Below are 12,563 nucleotides of genomic sequence, written 5' to 3'. Positions count from 1 at the left end.
CTACGGCATGTAAGTTTGGGATTTCAATTTACGTAATAATACTGAATGTTTCTTTCTTGTGAAGGTTTTTCGTTTTACATTATCTCTGGTGGCAAATGTGTCTCAGCAGGAGAGAGGACAGATGTCTCACAGGAGGCAACAGCAGGACCATAGAGGACATGGATTTCAAAATCTACCTACAAGCTGCTCGTATCCCCCGAAGATGTACATGGTCTTTCCCAGGACGCAGGCTGAATGACCATCTCGAGCTCCTGGGATCGTTCCTGAAACCTTGGGCGTGTACCACCTGTGGGTGTCTTAAACACAGGGAGAAAATTATGTTAAAACATGTCTGCATCGTGTGTATTGCCTTCTAGAATTTCATTCTTTAATAAATCCATATAACGTGGAAAGACATGAATTTTTAGAACATCTCTCCTGGTATTCAACATGTTTTATGAATGAGCAATTGTGTGCATATATCAGTTGCAGGCCATCTACCACAATTAATTAAACTGCTTCAAAAGGAAACTCAAGGCGAGCCAAGCCACATCTTTAAAACTTCTTATTTGACTAAAGCCTTAAAAAGAAAAAAAATCTTGGAAGAATATCATTTTTTTGTACTGAAATATTTTCTCAAATTAAGTCATAAAAGTAAATGCTGCTGGAGAGAGCATGGGCATCCATTTAATGGAGACCACATCTTCATCAGCTGCCATTCCCTCCAACAGCAAACTCAGCCAAACACTTTATAATTCCTGACGCGGGTGAAGTTTAAGACACACTTCAGACAGGCCAAAAGACACATCTTGTTAAATTTCAAAAGTAGGGTCTTTAAAGAGGAGCTAGATAACCGACTCAATGCTTTATTTTTATACCTGCTCCTTATCACTATCGCGGGAGTCGGTAGTGCTTTAAAAAAGACGAGGCTTCTCCGTTTTCCTAAAAGAAGCTGTTAGAACCCTGCAGTGCTGTCATCGACTTCATTCACAGTGACTGTGCGAAACCAGCACGTCGGGCCTCTTACCCATCCTAGCATGTGAAGCCAGATGGAAAGAGAATCAGGGGGCATTAAGGCCTGCAATAAAGTGAGATCTATCTAAAGGACGTCTAAAAGCAGCTTCATGCCCTAATATTTCACATGCACTACAGAGTAAAAATGTGTCTAGGAAGCATTTGTTTTCCAGCTGCAAACACCCTTCATGGAAATGAAAGAGGCCCAGCGCTGGCCTGGACCTGGGTGAAAGGAAGCACAGGCACATGTCTGGGAGCTGCCTGCAGCGGGTGGGGAGCGGGCTGGACTCACTGACGTCGAAGGCGTACAGCACGTTGCAGGCCCCTTCCGTGTCGTTCCTCCCTCCCCAGATGTAGATGGTGTCGTCCACCAGCACGGCGGTGTGGCCGTATCTCATGTAGGGAACCTCCCGCGCGTGCTCCCTCCCGCCGGTCCTCACGGGGGGCAGCTTCGTCCAGCGGAGAGACACTGCGGCGCGACAGACGACACATCGTCACCCGAGGAGCCGAGGTCGGGGGAGAAAAGCGGGCGGGCTGGAGCAGGGGGGGGGTCTTCTGCTATCAAAAACGGAAGGCACTCGGGCGAGAGCAGGACCTGGGTCTGGAGCGAGCGCTGCAACTTCCGACGAGGCACGAAGCACAGACTGCAGTCGTGTTCAGAACGGCCCAAGTTCGATTTATGGCAAAGGACATTATTTTTCAGGATATTTCGCCCAGTGCAATATTTATACACTTGCCTCTCCAGCTGCTCTGTTAGCAGCATGAAACCAGTTCTGCCACATGAGTGACAAAATAACTGAGGCACGAACTAAATGAGGAACTCAAAGCACACGATGTGCAAAAGCCCAAAAGCGAGGCAGGAGTCAAATTTAAAATGGTAAAAATACAGGTCCCTCAGTTGCTGCCATTCATTTTCCAAAATTTTTAAAAGTTCTACCTGACGCTTGAATATCTCTTTGCCTGAATATCTCCTTTAACTGAAACGGTTAAAGCAAGAAGTACTCGATCCGCATAAAAGAAACCTGCCAGATGGAAAGGCCGTCCGCAGCGCGGCAAGCAAGCTCCACATTTTGCACCGTCTCACACGAAAGTCTCCCTTGCGTGCGAGAAAGTAAATTAAGGCAAAAGCAGATGTTAGGCTACAGTAACAAAACCATAATTAGGTTCAGCTCATTATTGCAGTAATAAAAACATTTGCGTTATTGTCCACATCGGTTCCAGGCCCCAATATACAGCTAAGACGCAATGCTGTAAAACGGGTTTTTAAGACTAAGCTCTGGCATATGACGCCTCTTAAGAACCACGACTCAGCGCTTCGCAACCGAGTGCTGGAGAGAAACTCCCTGGCAATGGCCCAAAACAGGAGCCCGCAGCGACACTGGGGCCATTACACTCCCCCCGCTGGTCCCGAGGGGCCCCTAGGGCCCGGCCCACCTGCGTTGAAGACGTGGACGTCGATCTGCCGCAGGGTCTCGTAGTCCTCCCCCGAGCAGTAGCCGCCGAAGGAGTACACTTTGTGCCCCACGGACACGGCCGCGTGGTTGACCCGCCGCGGCCCGCCTTCCAGGTGCACCGTCCAGCGCAACATTCCCTCCCGGAGACGTCCCCGCCCAGCCGCTCTAGAGCATCGCGCCCCTCGCCGGCCCGGCCGCCGTCACGCCGCAGTCATGGCCCGTCCTGCAGCAATGTAATACAGAAGCGTTACGGGCAATGTGTGAGTTATTTGGAATAAACATTATATATAACCCCCTTCTCTCGCTACACTTGAGCCCGCAGCTATAGTTTATAGCTTCAGCCTGCAGCTCACAGCTGGCAGCCCACTGGAGCTCAGCAGGTGTGAACCTGGTCAGTACCTGGATGGGAGACTCCTGGGAAAGCTAAGGCTGCTGCTGAAAGAGGTGTTAATGGGGCCAGCAGGGGGCGGTCCATGTGGGTCCTAATGCCCCAGTATAGTGACGGGGACACTATATTGTAAAAAGGGCGTTCCTTCGGATGAGACGTAAAACCCAGGTCCTGACTCTCTGTGGTCATTAAAAATCCCGGGGTGTTTCTCAAAAAGAGTAGGGGTGGTACCCCTGTGTCCTGGTCAAATTTTCCCCTGGCCTTTACCAATCATGGCCTCCTAATAATCCTCATCTTTGAACTGTTCTCCTCCCCACTGAGAGCTGATGTGTGGTGAGCGTACTGGCGCACTATGGCTGCTGTCGCATCATCCAGGTGGTGGTGGTGGTGGTGGTGGAGGGGAGTCCCCATTACCTGTAAAGCGCTTTGAGTGGAGTGTCCAGAAAAGAGCTACAGAAGTGTAAAAAACTGTTATTAAACCGGCATTCACAGCGATCTGCTCCAAGATGAGACTTTCTAACCACCTCCAAGTCCTCTACAGTCGTCATAATTATATAGTATATAATATACAGTACGCATTGGGCCTATATAATATATAACTACATATTATATATAATTATATATTTTTATACATTATAATTATGTAATAATTATAAGTAATTAACTTGATGTCACTGGTGAGACACTGCCAGTGAGTCCCCAGCTGTTCCTTCTCGATAAAGACTCCCAAACTACTGCTGATCTGCAGCCACTACTGTTTTGGCTGGGTGGAGACACAGCTGCCCTCAGATAGCACTTGCTTGCTTTATTTGCAGAAATCAATGGAAACAGGACTAACGGAAAGAGAAAAGGTCTGAGGAGGCAATGCAGTTAGATGCACGTTCTAACCTCCAAAAACCCTGTCTTAGTATCGGATTTTGTGCGTATAACTACACTTTTCGTCTCGTACAATTTATGAACTAAACAAAACTGTGTTCAGAAAAAAAAGGACATGTATCCCCTACAGTTACTCCGCAGTTTTATGCAGAAACCTCCCACGGAGCTTGCTGAATTTTGCTTTATTTTGTGAGAGCACCACTATTTTAAGAAAGAGATGGACTCATTTTGCTGGCTTAGGTGACAAGACCCCTGGCTGACCCAAGAAACAGAAAAATGATAAGGGTTGGACTAGCAGAAGAGCAGCAAGTTTAAAACCACAGTGCTCTTTTAAAGTGTAAAGCACATTACAAACTAACAATATTGCACTGAGCTAAAATGATGCAAGGACAAGAGTACATACAGGGACTGATCCTGGTTTGTTCTGTCTAACTATGTCCTTCACTGTTAAACTCACCACGTATTTCAACGAGCTAAACTTGACATATTGCCTCTGGGAACTGCATTCATGTTTAGAACAAATCTCCAATTCCTGTACCCCTCCAGTGAAATTTACTTCAAGGTGAGCCAGTTTTCTGCAGTGAAGATTATCTTCTAAAGCTACAGTATATAGGATATGTTCTGCTTTTCAGGATGTTATATTCTACAAATCCTTATTTATATATAGAAAACACCTGATAGCTCTTCAATCTGCAAGTGTCATTGCAATTCAACATGACAGCCGCTGGCATTTCTACTCTGTCCATGCTGGCCAAACACTATCACTGCTATCCATGGACTGTGGACACCAGAGCTCTTGTTTCCACAGTTATTACAGTCCTCGCACTGTTAGATAAAGCTTGAATATTCACCAAGATCCAAAACTGGTTCATTATGGCAAGAATCTTTTTTTATCTTTCTCTTACCTTTGAGAAACTGTAAAAATATAGTTCTCCAAATTGTTAAAATTAATTTTCCATGACACATGCTTACTGTCATACCTAAATAATTGACTCTCAGTTCCTTTTCAGCTCCTTCAATTTACCTGTACAGTAGCCTAATTTAAGCCTCACGCATATTGGGACTCACTGATCAGGACCTGGACTATTTGAGCTTCCAGTTAAACAGTCCCAGGCACTTTCCCAAGCCTGCAGTGACATACTTGAACACAGTTTTTTAAGACATTAATGAACTTTATTACATGATCAGTCACCAATGAAAATGTTTATGTTCAAATAAAGTTAAACACGTGTTCCACATAGATATTGAAGTGGTGCCACAAGTATCAAGCACATTTGTGAATGAGGGCTTACTGAATAACACTACAATATAACAAGACTAGCATGAATTAGGAATTAACACAAAGGTCCATTTGAACTGACCCCGATACCAGCTGCTTGCAATGCCTTTAATATGTCAGAGTACTGTCTGAGGAAAATACATCCTGCTGGGAACACCCTGATTTAACCACAGCTAAACAAGAATTTGCCTCACATCAGACATTTTTATTTTTCTAGTTCACAATTTTGTGTGCACTAAACTGATATCAAAGGCTGCATAATCAGCGCTTTCTAAGAACTTTGCTTTCAAAATGAAGTAATCCAAAATGTGCTTCATTCTCCAGCTCCCACACGAACAGCCATGGTATCCCTCAAATTACATTTTCGTTCTCAGAAATTATAGTTAACTGAAAAGACCCAACAGACTTTGATACGTTCTAAGAGGTGGATGACAGGGAGTGGGTTCTTTATGATTAATGATTCACTGACACATGGAATTATCAAATGAATGCTGGGGGTGTGTGTGCCAGTTTCAGGGTCAGAAAGAGCAAGCTCTCATTTCTTGGATTTATCGTTAATGCACAAACTGAACATCTGTGAATTTCTCACTCAAAATGTATCTTATATTAAGGGCTATTGAGGCATTTTTTTGGTTAAGTAGTAAAAGAAACATTAAAAACATTTATTTACTGAAACGAAAAAAAAGAAAGCTCCATAATAGAAAAAAGCTGTTTTATAATGACAAAGCCTAATAAATACTCTCGATAAACACACATTCATTAAGGCAAAGCAGAACCTTCTTTTATCAATATACTATTTTCTGAAGAAAAAGTAAGAAATTAAAACAGTAAAACACCATAAAAAGGTACAAAATATATTACTTCACATCTAGGAGTGCATTATTGGCACCATTCCTGATAGATTACTATAATAATTAGAATTGACTGCAACGTACTGATTAATACTAGGACTACAGAACTTTCAATAATCAATAGAATCACAATCGCACACAATCTCTGTATGTCAAATCTGAAGACAGTAGGGGGACCTTATACTTTACAAAGAAAAAAAGTCTGGCACACAGTTTTGTTAAATCAACAGTGATTGATTATTGTAATACAAGGATAAGGTGCCTCCACCTTAGTCGGACCTAGAAATTTTCGGAGATACAGCAGCTCTGATGACCCAAAGCCAGATCGTTGCCATCGCTCTATTGAGACCAGCTCTTACGGGTATCAGAAAGAACAGATATTACAGCAGGTTCAGAGCAGGTGGAGATCCTCAACATTAAACAAGGGCAGGAAGGCCAAAGGTGTCAGCGGTCTAATTAGTAATTACTGAAGCAGATCAAGTCATCTTCAGAGTAATAATAAAAGCAACAGCTGATGCGTAACACTACAGGTCTTTGATGTGTTACACTACAGTGAAAAACTGAACGGGCCAGGCCTTGAAACACAAACGGTTCATATTTGCTTTTTTTGCTGCTCCTTTGATTTGTTAACATGGTCTTATAAATAAATCCAGATCTTTGACTGCATACTGAGAGTGCATACTGTATAAAACCACTTGACCGACAAGGTTAGTAAGAGGTGAGATTCAGCCGATAAGAATGCTTACCTTAAGAAAACAAAATTGCACCTATGAATCGTAAATCAGACTTCACAAATAATTATATCAACATCCCATTAAATGCAGCCCAGTTACATACCCGAATAGCCATTTCTGCTGCCACTGTTCATGTGCCACTGAGCCTCTTCCTACACCTAAAATAAACCTCAGCACTTTGTATTCCATATAGACTTCTCTATTTCTGGCACATACTTCATCCAGCAGTGAACTACATAGCACAGGGCAGGCTTCAACCTGACATCTGACATTTACTAAACACAGCTCACCGGTTCAGCTACTAGATTAGAGGGGATGCACTAATGTCACTTCAAAAGTTGGTACTTTGATTTTATTGATTAACTCCCCCCCAGGAATACTGATAATCATTTTCATGATACAATCGCTAAAAGCTATGCTATGTACATGATGAGCCCACAGCGTGAACCTTCCTGCAAGACTAACAACAGATGGGTCCAACTCAGATATTCATAGGACCAAGGTCCAAGGCCAGCAAATCACGACTGATGTTGAAACACACACCCACAGAAGCCAGCGATACAGCAATTCGAAACCGATTAAACCGATTAAAAAACTACCAAAACACGTATTTCACAGCCATGTGGTGATGATTTAACATTGCTCACGGTGGCGCTCAGGTGTCGAACACCTCTTTCTCCAGTGGCTAAATCAACAAGCTGTCAAAAATGTCAGATTGAATGGGGTGACCGTTGTGTTTATTTACTGTAATGGCAGCAACATTGCTAAGTGACCTACAATAGGATTAAAGATTAAAAATCACAGCAATCGTCACTTGAGAGTCGGGTCAAACACTTTGAAGAATCGAGTAATTAGAGGTTATTTTTTCTCTTTTGTTTGTTTAATTTCTACCAAGGTGGCAAGTGCAAAGTAAGCTAAAAAAAGATCCGGTTTTCCAATATTGCCTGTGTGGACGCTACACTGTGTCGGCAAGTAGTAATTGGAATTAAATGAAAAATATCGAACTGATTTTATGCAAAAGGCAAAAGGTGCGAAAGTTGAATCGAAGAAAGGCTTTCATATGTTTTGAAACAAACGTTTATTATGATCACACAGCTGATCGTGAGCAGTGGATATTGTTCAGCGAAAAATGAGCTTTTCTGTTAAAAATCCTAACGCACGCAGGTGTGGAAACAGATAAAGAAAAAATGTGCATCCCCTACCTTTGATTTTTGCAACGCACTTCTTTTTCGGCCTCCTTAATTGCCGTTTGTTGAATACTGAACAGTTTGCAATATGTGAAGTTGCTGTCAAAATAAAAAAAAAGCGTACAGGAAGCTGGTTTAACCTTAGCTTTCCTCCATGATAACACGGTCTGCAAACGGAGATTGGTCTGAAACTAAAAGTAATTCAATACATATTTACTATTTAGCACAGGCAGAGAAAATAATCATATTTTATTTACTTTTTCTCCTGCAGGTCGTGATACCTCACCTAACGCCTACGTAGCGAGACGTGAGTATTGCTATCTGGGTCTTGTAGTTTTAACAGGAACATCGTGGTAAGAAAGCAGAAAGAAGGTGGCTCGGTGGGAAAACTACAAATCCCATAATGCACCTAAACCACTTCCTCCACGTGCTAATAGGTTTTTGTGGTGGCAACGCCTCTAAAAGTCATTTAATTCAAGCAATGAAGTTGAGACATGTAGAGTCGATTTAAACTCAGCGATTCAGTAGCTGCTGAGTTATTTAGCTAACAGCTGGTGCAGCCACCTGATTATGAAGACTTTTACAAAAATTATGCATGGCTGTTGCATCGAGTCTGCAGACAGGTTACTGAATTGTAAATGTCGGAACACACAGGAATAGCAAAATAACTTGTAAAACTTGACAAAATATTAGACGTCTTTTAAAGCACTGCAACACGGACTAGTAGGTGAACATATAAACATATGTTTATAAATATGACAGAATAATTTTGTAATATTCCATGTCTCTAATGCAACACGGGAAAATAGGATGGTGTAGTACAGCTGTTACAGTTCTGTCCATTGGAATGTAGCGTAGTATACAGAGACTTGACTCCACATTTTAATAGCATTATCAACTACAAAGCATTGCGCGAGAGTGCCATTTTGGAGGGTTTTATTTATTTTTTAATACTGATTTATATTTGTCAACACTTAAGCATGCAAAAGGAAATGATTGACAATTTAATCAACGTATCCTGATCGTTTCCAATAGCAGCATTTCAAACTTGAATTAATGTAATGATGGATTTTTGTAACGATAGGTGTCTGTAAGAGCGCTATAATCAAAGGGAGACGATCTACGATGTGTCGTCAGATCTGTTTAGCTGAAAGTTATTATTTTATTTCTAACAAATCTGGTTTAGGCATGAATTATTTACCGAATATTAAAATAAGCAGCAAAAATGCAAAACAGTAACATTATTATTAGTTCCGAATAACATAGTATTCTAACTTAAACATGCTTGCCCTCTGGAACATCACCAGACACTCATAGAATAACTAATGATTGCTTTGCCAGATGGCCAAATGCCATGTGTTCAATTATGAACACTGTGGTCATTAACACACCTGCACGTCTCATCAGCCACAGCTCCAAGAAGTCACTCTCCAAATCTGCAGATGGCTAAAAAAAGGCCTGTGCCTTCAGATTTGTTTTTAGAAAGGGGAAAATTAGTTTATTAATTTTATTAAGAAAAGTTTATTCAGATTTTGTGGTGTCCTCGAACATTTTGGATAAAGCTGCTCTGGACACAGTAGGAGAAAAAGGTGCAAATATCTTGGCACGAACAAAATAACGAACGACTTCTCACAAACGTGGTAGAAAACATCTTTACCGTCAAGCAGGCCAACTTGTACTTTCCAATTGTGACCACTAGCGGTCCCCCTAACACAAAATGAAAGCAAAGTTTAAGAAAAAAGACACATATGCTAACCCCCAAGAAATTAATTGCATCTAATGATGTAATGCATTATGCTCAGTCATCGGGTTTTAATTTCACAAGAGGATATTGCAAGACACCGCCCACAGAAGGCCATATGTAATTTTTAAAACCGGACATGCAGAGGCCTAGATTTATGCTTCATTTTTTTAAATGTGGAAACCTCCAGGAAACAATCTGTCCTAGTGACTCTAACGGGTGAGGCGCAGTGTTTTTGATCCCAGGACTGTTTAAAAATGGAACTGTTTCGCAAGCTGCCTTACCAGTTTCACACTCTGTCAAAGAAAGTGTCCAGAAAGTGCCAGAGTGTCCTTGTTTTTTTGGGTCATAAAGCTACTGCAAGTAGCCCTTCACAGGGTTTAAGACAAGTAAACCTGTGAACAGAGTTTCCCTCCTTAGATTAAATTCAGTAAAGCAGGAAGAAGAACATCTTCAAAGAGCCTGCCCTCTGTAATATGGAAAACACTTCTATCTGAAGGTATTGGCATTACAATCTAAAACACGAAAGCATTTCAATCTTTTTTAAAATATATGAAAACTAATGCCTTTCATTTATAACCCGGAAAACAATACACATCTTCTCATTTTGACCTACCATTCATTCATTTGCAGTCAGAAATAAATTATTACTAACCAATCAACTGTGCAACATTTCTCCTTATATAATACATCGCAAAATTATGTGCTGTGTATTTGTTGAAGTCCAGTGGTTTACTATAATTGATCTTTCTTGACTTGCATTTTTTATTTTTTTGTTGTTTCAAGTGAACTATACTATTTTATTTGACTCATGCCTTTATCCAAAGCTACACACAGAGAGTAGAATGACCCATTTTTCTTTCTTGTGGCACATTTCAGTTTCCTTTTATACATTTTTTAGGAGCAATCTGGAAAAAGTTTTTTGCTTGACGGTGAGGTTGCAGAATCTTACCTGGGATGTAGAGCCTTCATCGCTATTCTTTTTTTTGTGTGCGTAAAAAAAATTGAAGAAAACACAACACACTTTTTTGTGAAAGACCTCAAATGATGAACAAAACAGCTGAGTGGCCCCTCAAGCTTAAGCTAATCTACAGAACATGAGCAAAGAGGCTGTCCTTCAGATACACAAGTCCATGTGTTTTTTTTGCACACAGTCTCTGAGCTGATATGTTAGAACTTGGAGCCAGTCCTGATTGTGGAGAATGCCTGAGCCTGATTTCTGAGTCTGTTCCTCTGAGGAGCATTTCTTTCGAAGAACACCACCACTGTCCGCTCTTTAATTGTTTGCCTTAAAACTTCTACCTGCCCTTTTAGGGTATGACTAGAGGGCAGAATATTAAAAGAAAAATTGCTGTGAGATGTGAGTAATGTGGCCAGCTTGCTCTGCAGACAAATATGTTTTAACTGTACATGTGGCCACAGTCACAGAAAAGAATTTGTCAGACTTCCCTGTGGCCGGATAGCAAGGATGTCGGCTCTCGTGGGTTCTGTGCGGCTTAAAGATGCAAGCAAGCTCTATGCGCCCTGCTACATTACTAGGGTAGTAAAACATTATTATAGCTGGCTGGCACATTGTGGACTCTCTTCTGGAAAGTATGCAAGTCTGGGTATTCCTTCTGCCACAGGGAGTTACAGTGTGATCCTACCCTAACACACGTCTGTTGTTGTTGAATATTTTGGCTGCAAAGCATTGTTTTCATGAATGAGACATGCTATGGCTTCTTCCTTTCCAGCAAGGGATCAGATCACTTTATTGGCCATATACAATTTCTTGTTTTAGGAATTTGTCTTTTTTCGCACACCCCAACTTGCTCTCCATGAGACACACAGACACACAGACAGGGAGAGAGAAGCCTGGGGTCAGAGCGCAGGGTCAGCCATTTATACGGCTCCCCTGGAGCAGCGGGGGTTAAGGGCCTCGCTCAGGGGCCCAACAGAGTAGGATTCCTCTATAGGCCACAGGATACGAACCGGCAACCTTCCAGCTACAGGCACAGATCCTTAGCCACAGGGCCACTGCACTACCCTTAGCAATAGCGAGCACCAGTGTCAATCGGAATTTGTGGAAGGAGTACGATGTCCCTGTGAGCGAGAGACAGACAGGTGGCAGCTGGCATAGACGTGGCAGGTGAGGCCTGTCTGGTCCAGCCCAGCTGCAGGGCCACGGACAAGAGGCTTCTGCCAGGCTGATAGCCCTCAGGCAGGATGACTGACCTATCGCTTAAAGGCATTTGTGCAGTGCCAGCTGCACCACTTTCCCCACACAAAAAACAATGTCGACATTGTGTGGCCTTGTCCCACAGAACAGCTGCCTGTTGCCCACTCCCTGGCCGCCTAATAAACACACACATTCCACTGAACATCTGACATCCAAAAATATTTTGAAAATAAAGCTGTAAAATAATCATGCCCCAAGTTGTCATCTTTAATGGTAGGAACTATTGAAAGTTAGTTGTGTGTACATCTTTTACCCCCAAAGTTATTGAGATAAAAGCATCAATCTATGAAAGGAATCCATTTTTTTCATTTTAAGGTTATGTTAGATCTGATATCAGGCAAAAGCTGTTGCAAATTCTAATGCAGACTAAAGCAACCTGTTTGCACGCCATTAGAGGTTCCCCCGTTAGTTTTTTAACATTCTATTATAGAATTGAGAAAAATATTTTCTAGTAATAGAAAATTATTCAGGACAAGTATCTATGAAACACGGTTTCTGAGTTACTTTTATTGTTTAATTCTTATATTAAACAATTAAGCTCAAATTAAACAATTGTCAGTCAAGCTGAGTAATTGTCCCAACAAATTATTTTAATTAAAACTTGCAGCTTAATTGCTTAATATAGAGACACTCTTCCTCTCTTCTGTTCCACTAATGATTACTTGATTCTATGTCATCACTGCCACCAGTGCCTCTACTAAGCTCTCAATTTTAAGCTGAATGTCATATAAACTCTTTTGGCATCTGATCTGGAAACAGTTTGGAATATTACGAACTAATCCCTAATGTTTTTTTAATCAAAACATTTTTGACATGGGTAGGTCAGTGTTTCCTTGCCATTC

At 41.7% G+C, this 12,563-nt stretch overlaps 1 protein-coding gene across 4 annotated transcripts in view; it reads right to left on the bottom strand.

Annotated features, from left to right (window-relative positions):
* The window catches only part of klhdc3 (kelch domain containing 3), a 38,321-nt gene extending 30,246 nt beyond the window's left edge, over positions 1-8,075 (bottom strand). The window contains exons 1-5 of one of the 4 annotated variants that reach the window (XM_088933633.1): positions 8,020-8,071; positions 7,778-7,861; positions 2,428-2,670; positions 1,286-1,462; positions 181-296 (exon numbers count right to left, since the gene is read on the bottom strand). In XM_088933633.1, the coding sequence (XP_088789759.1) occupies positions 181-296; positions 1,286-1,462; positions 2,428-2,581 (447 nt within the window). In that variant the 5' untranslated portion in view covers positions 2,582-2,670; positions 7,778-7,861; positions 8,020-8,071. Of the gene's footprint in view, positions 1-180; positions 297-1,285; positions 1,463-2,427; positions 2,671-6,587; positions 6,783-7,777 lie in introns of those variants that run through there. The other 3 variants (XM_088933631.1, XM_088933632.1, XM_088933634.1) reach the window with 3 other exon arrangements.
* Between the last annotated feature and the right edge of the window lie 4,488 nt (positions 8,076-12,563).

Source organism: Atractosteus spatula, chromosome 15 (genome assembly GCF_055471065.1).
Source record: "Atractosteus spatula isolate fAtrSpa1 chromosome 15, fAtrSpa1.hap1, whole genome shotgun sequence".
Taxonomy (NCBI): Eukaryota; Metazoa; Chordata; class Actinopteri; order Semionotiformes; family Lepisosteidae; genus Atractosteus; species Atractosteus spatula.
Note: the sequence above shows the minus strand (reverse complement) of the source record. Positions and strands in the feature narration are given on the sequence as shown.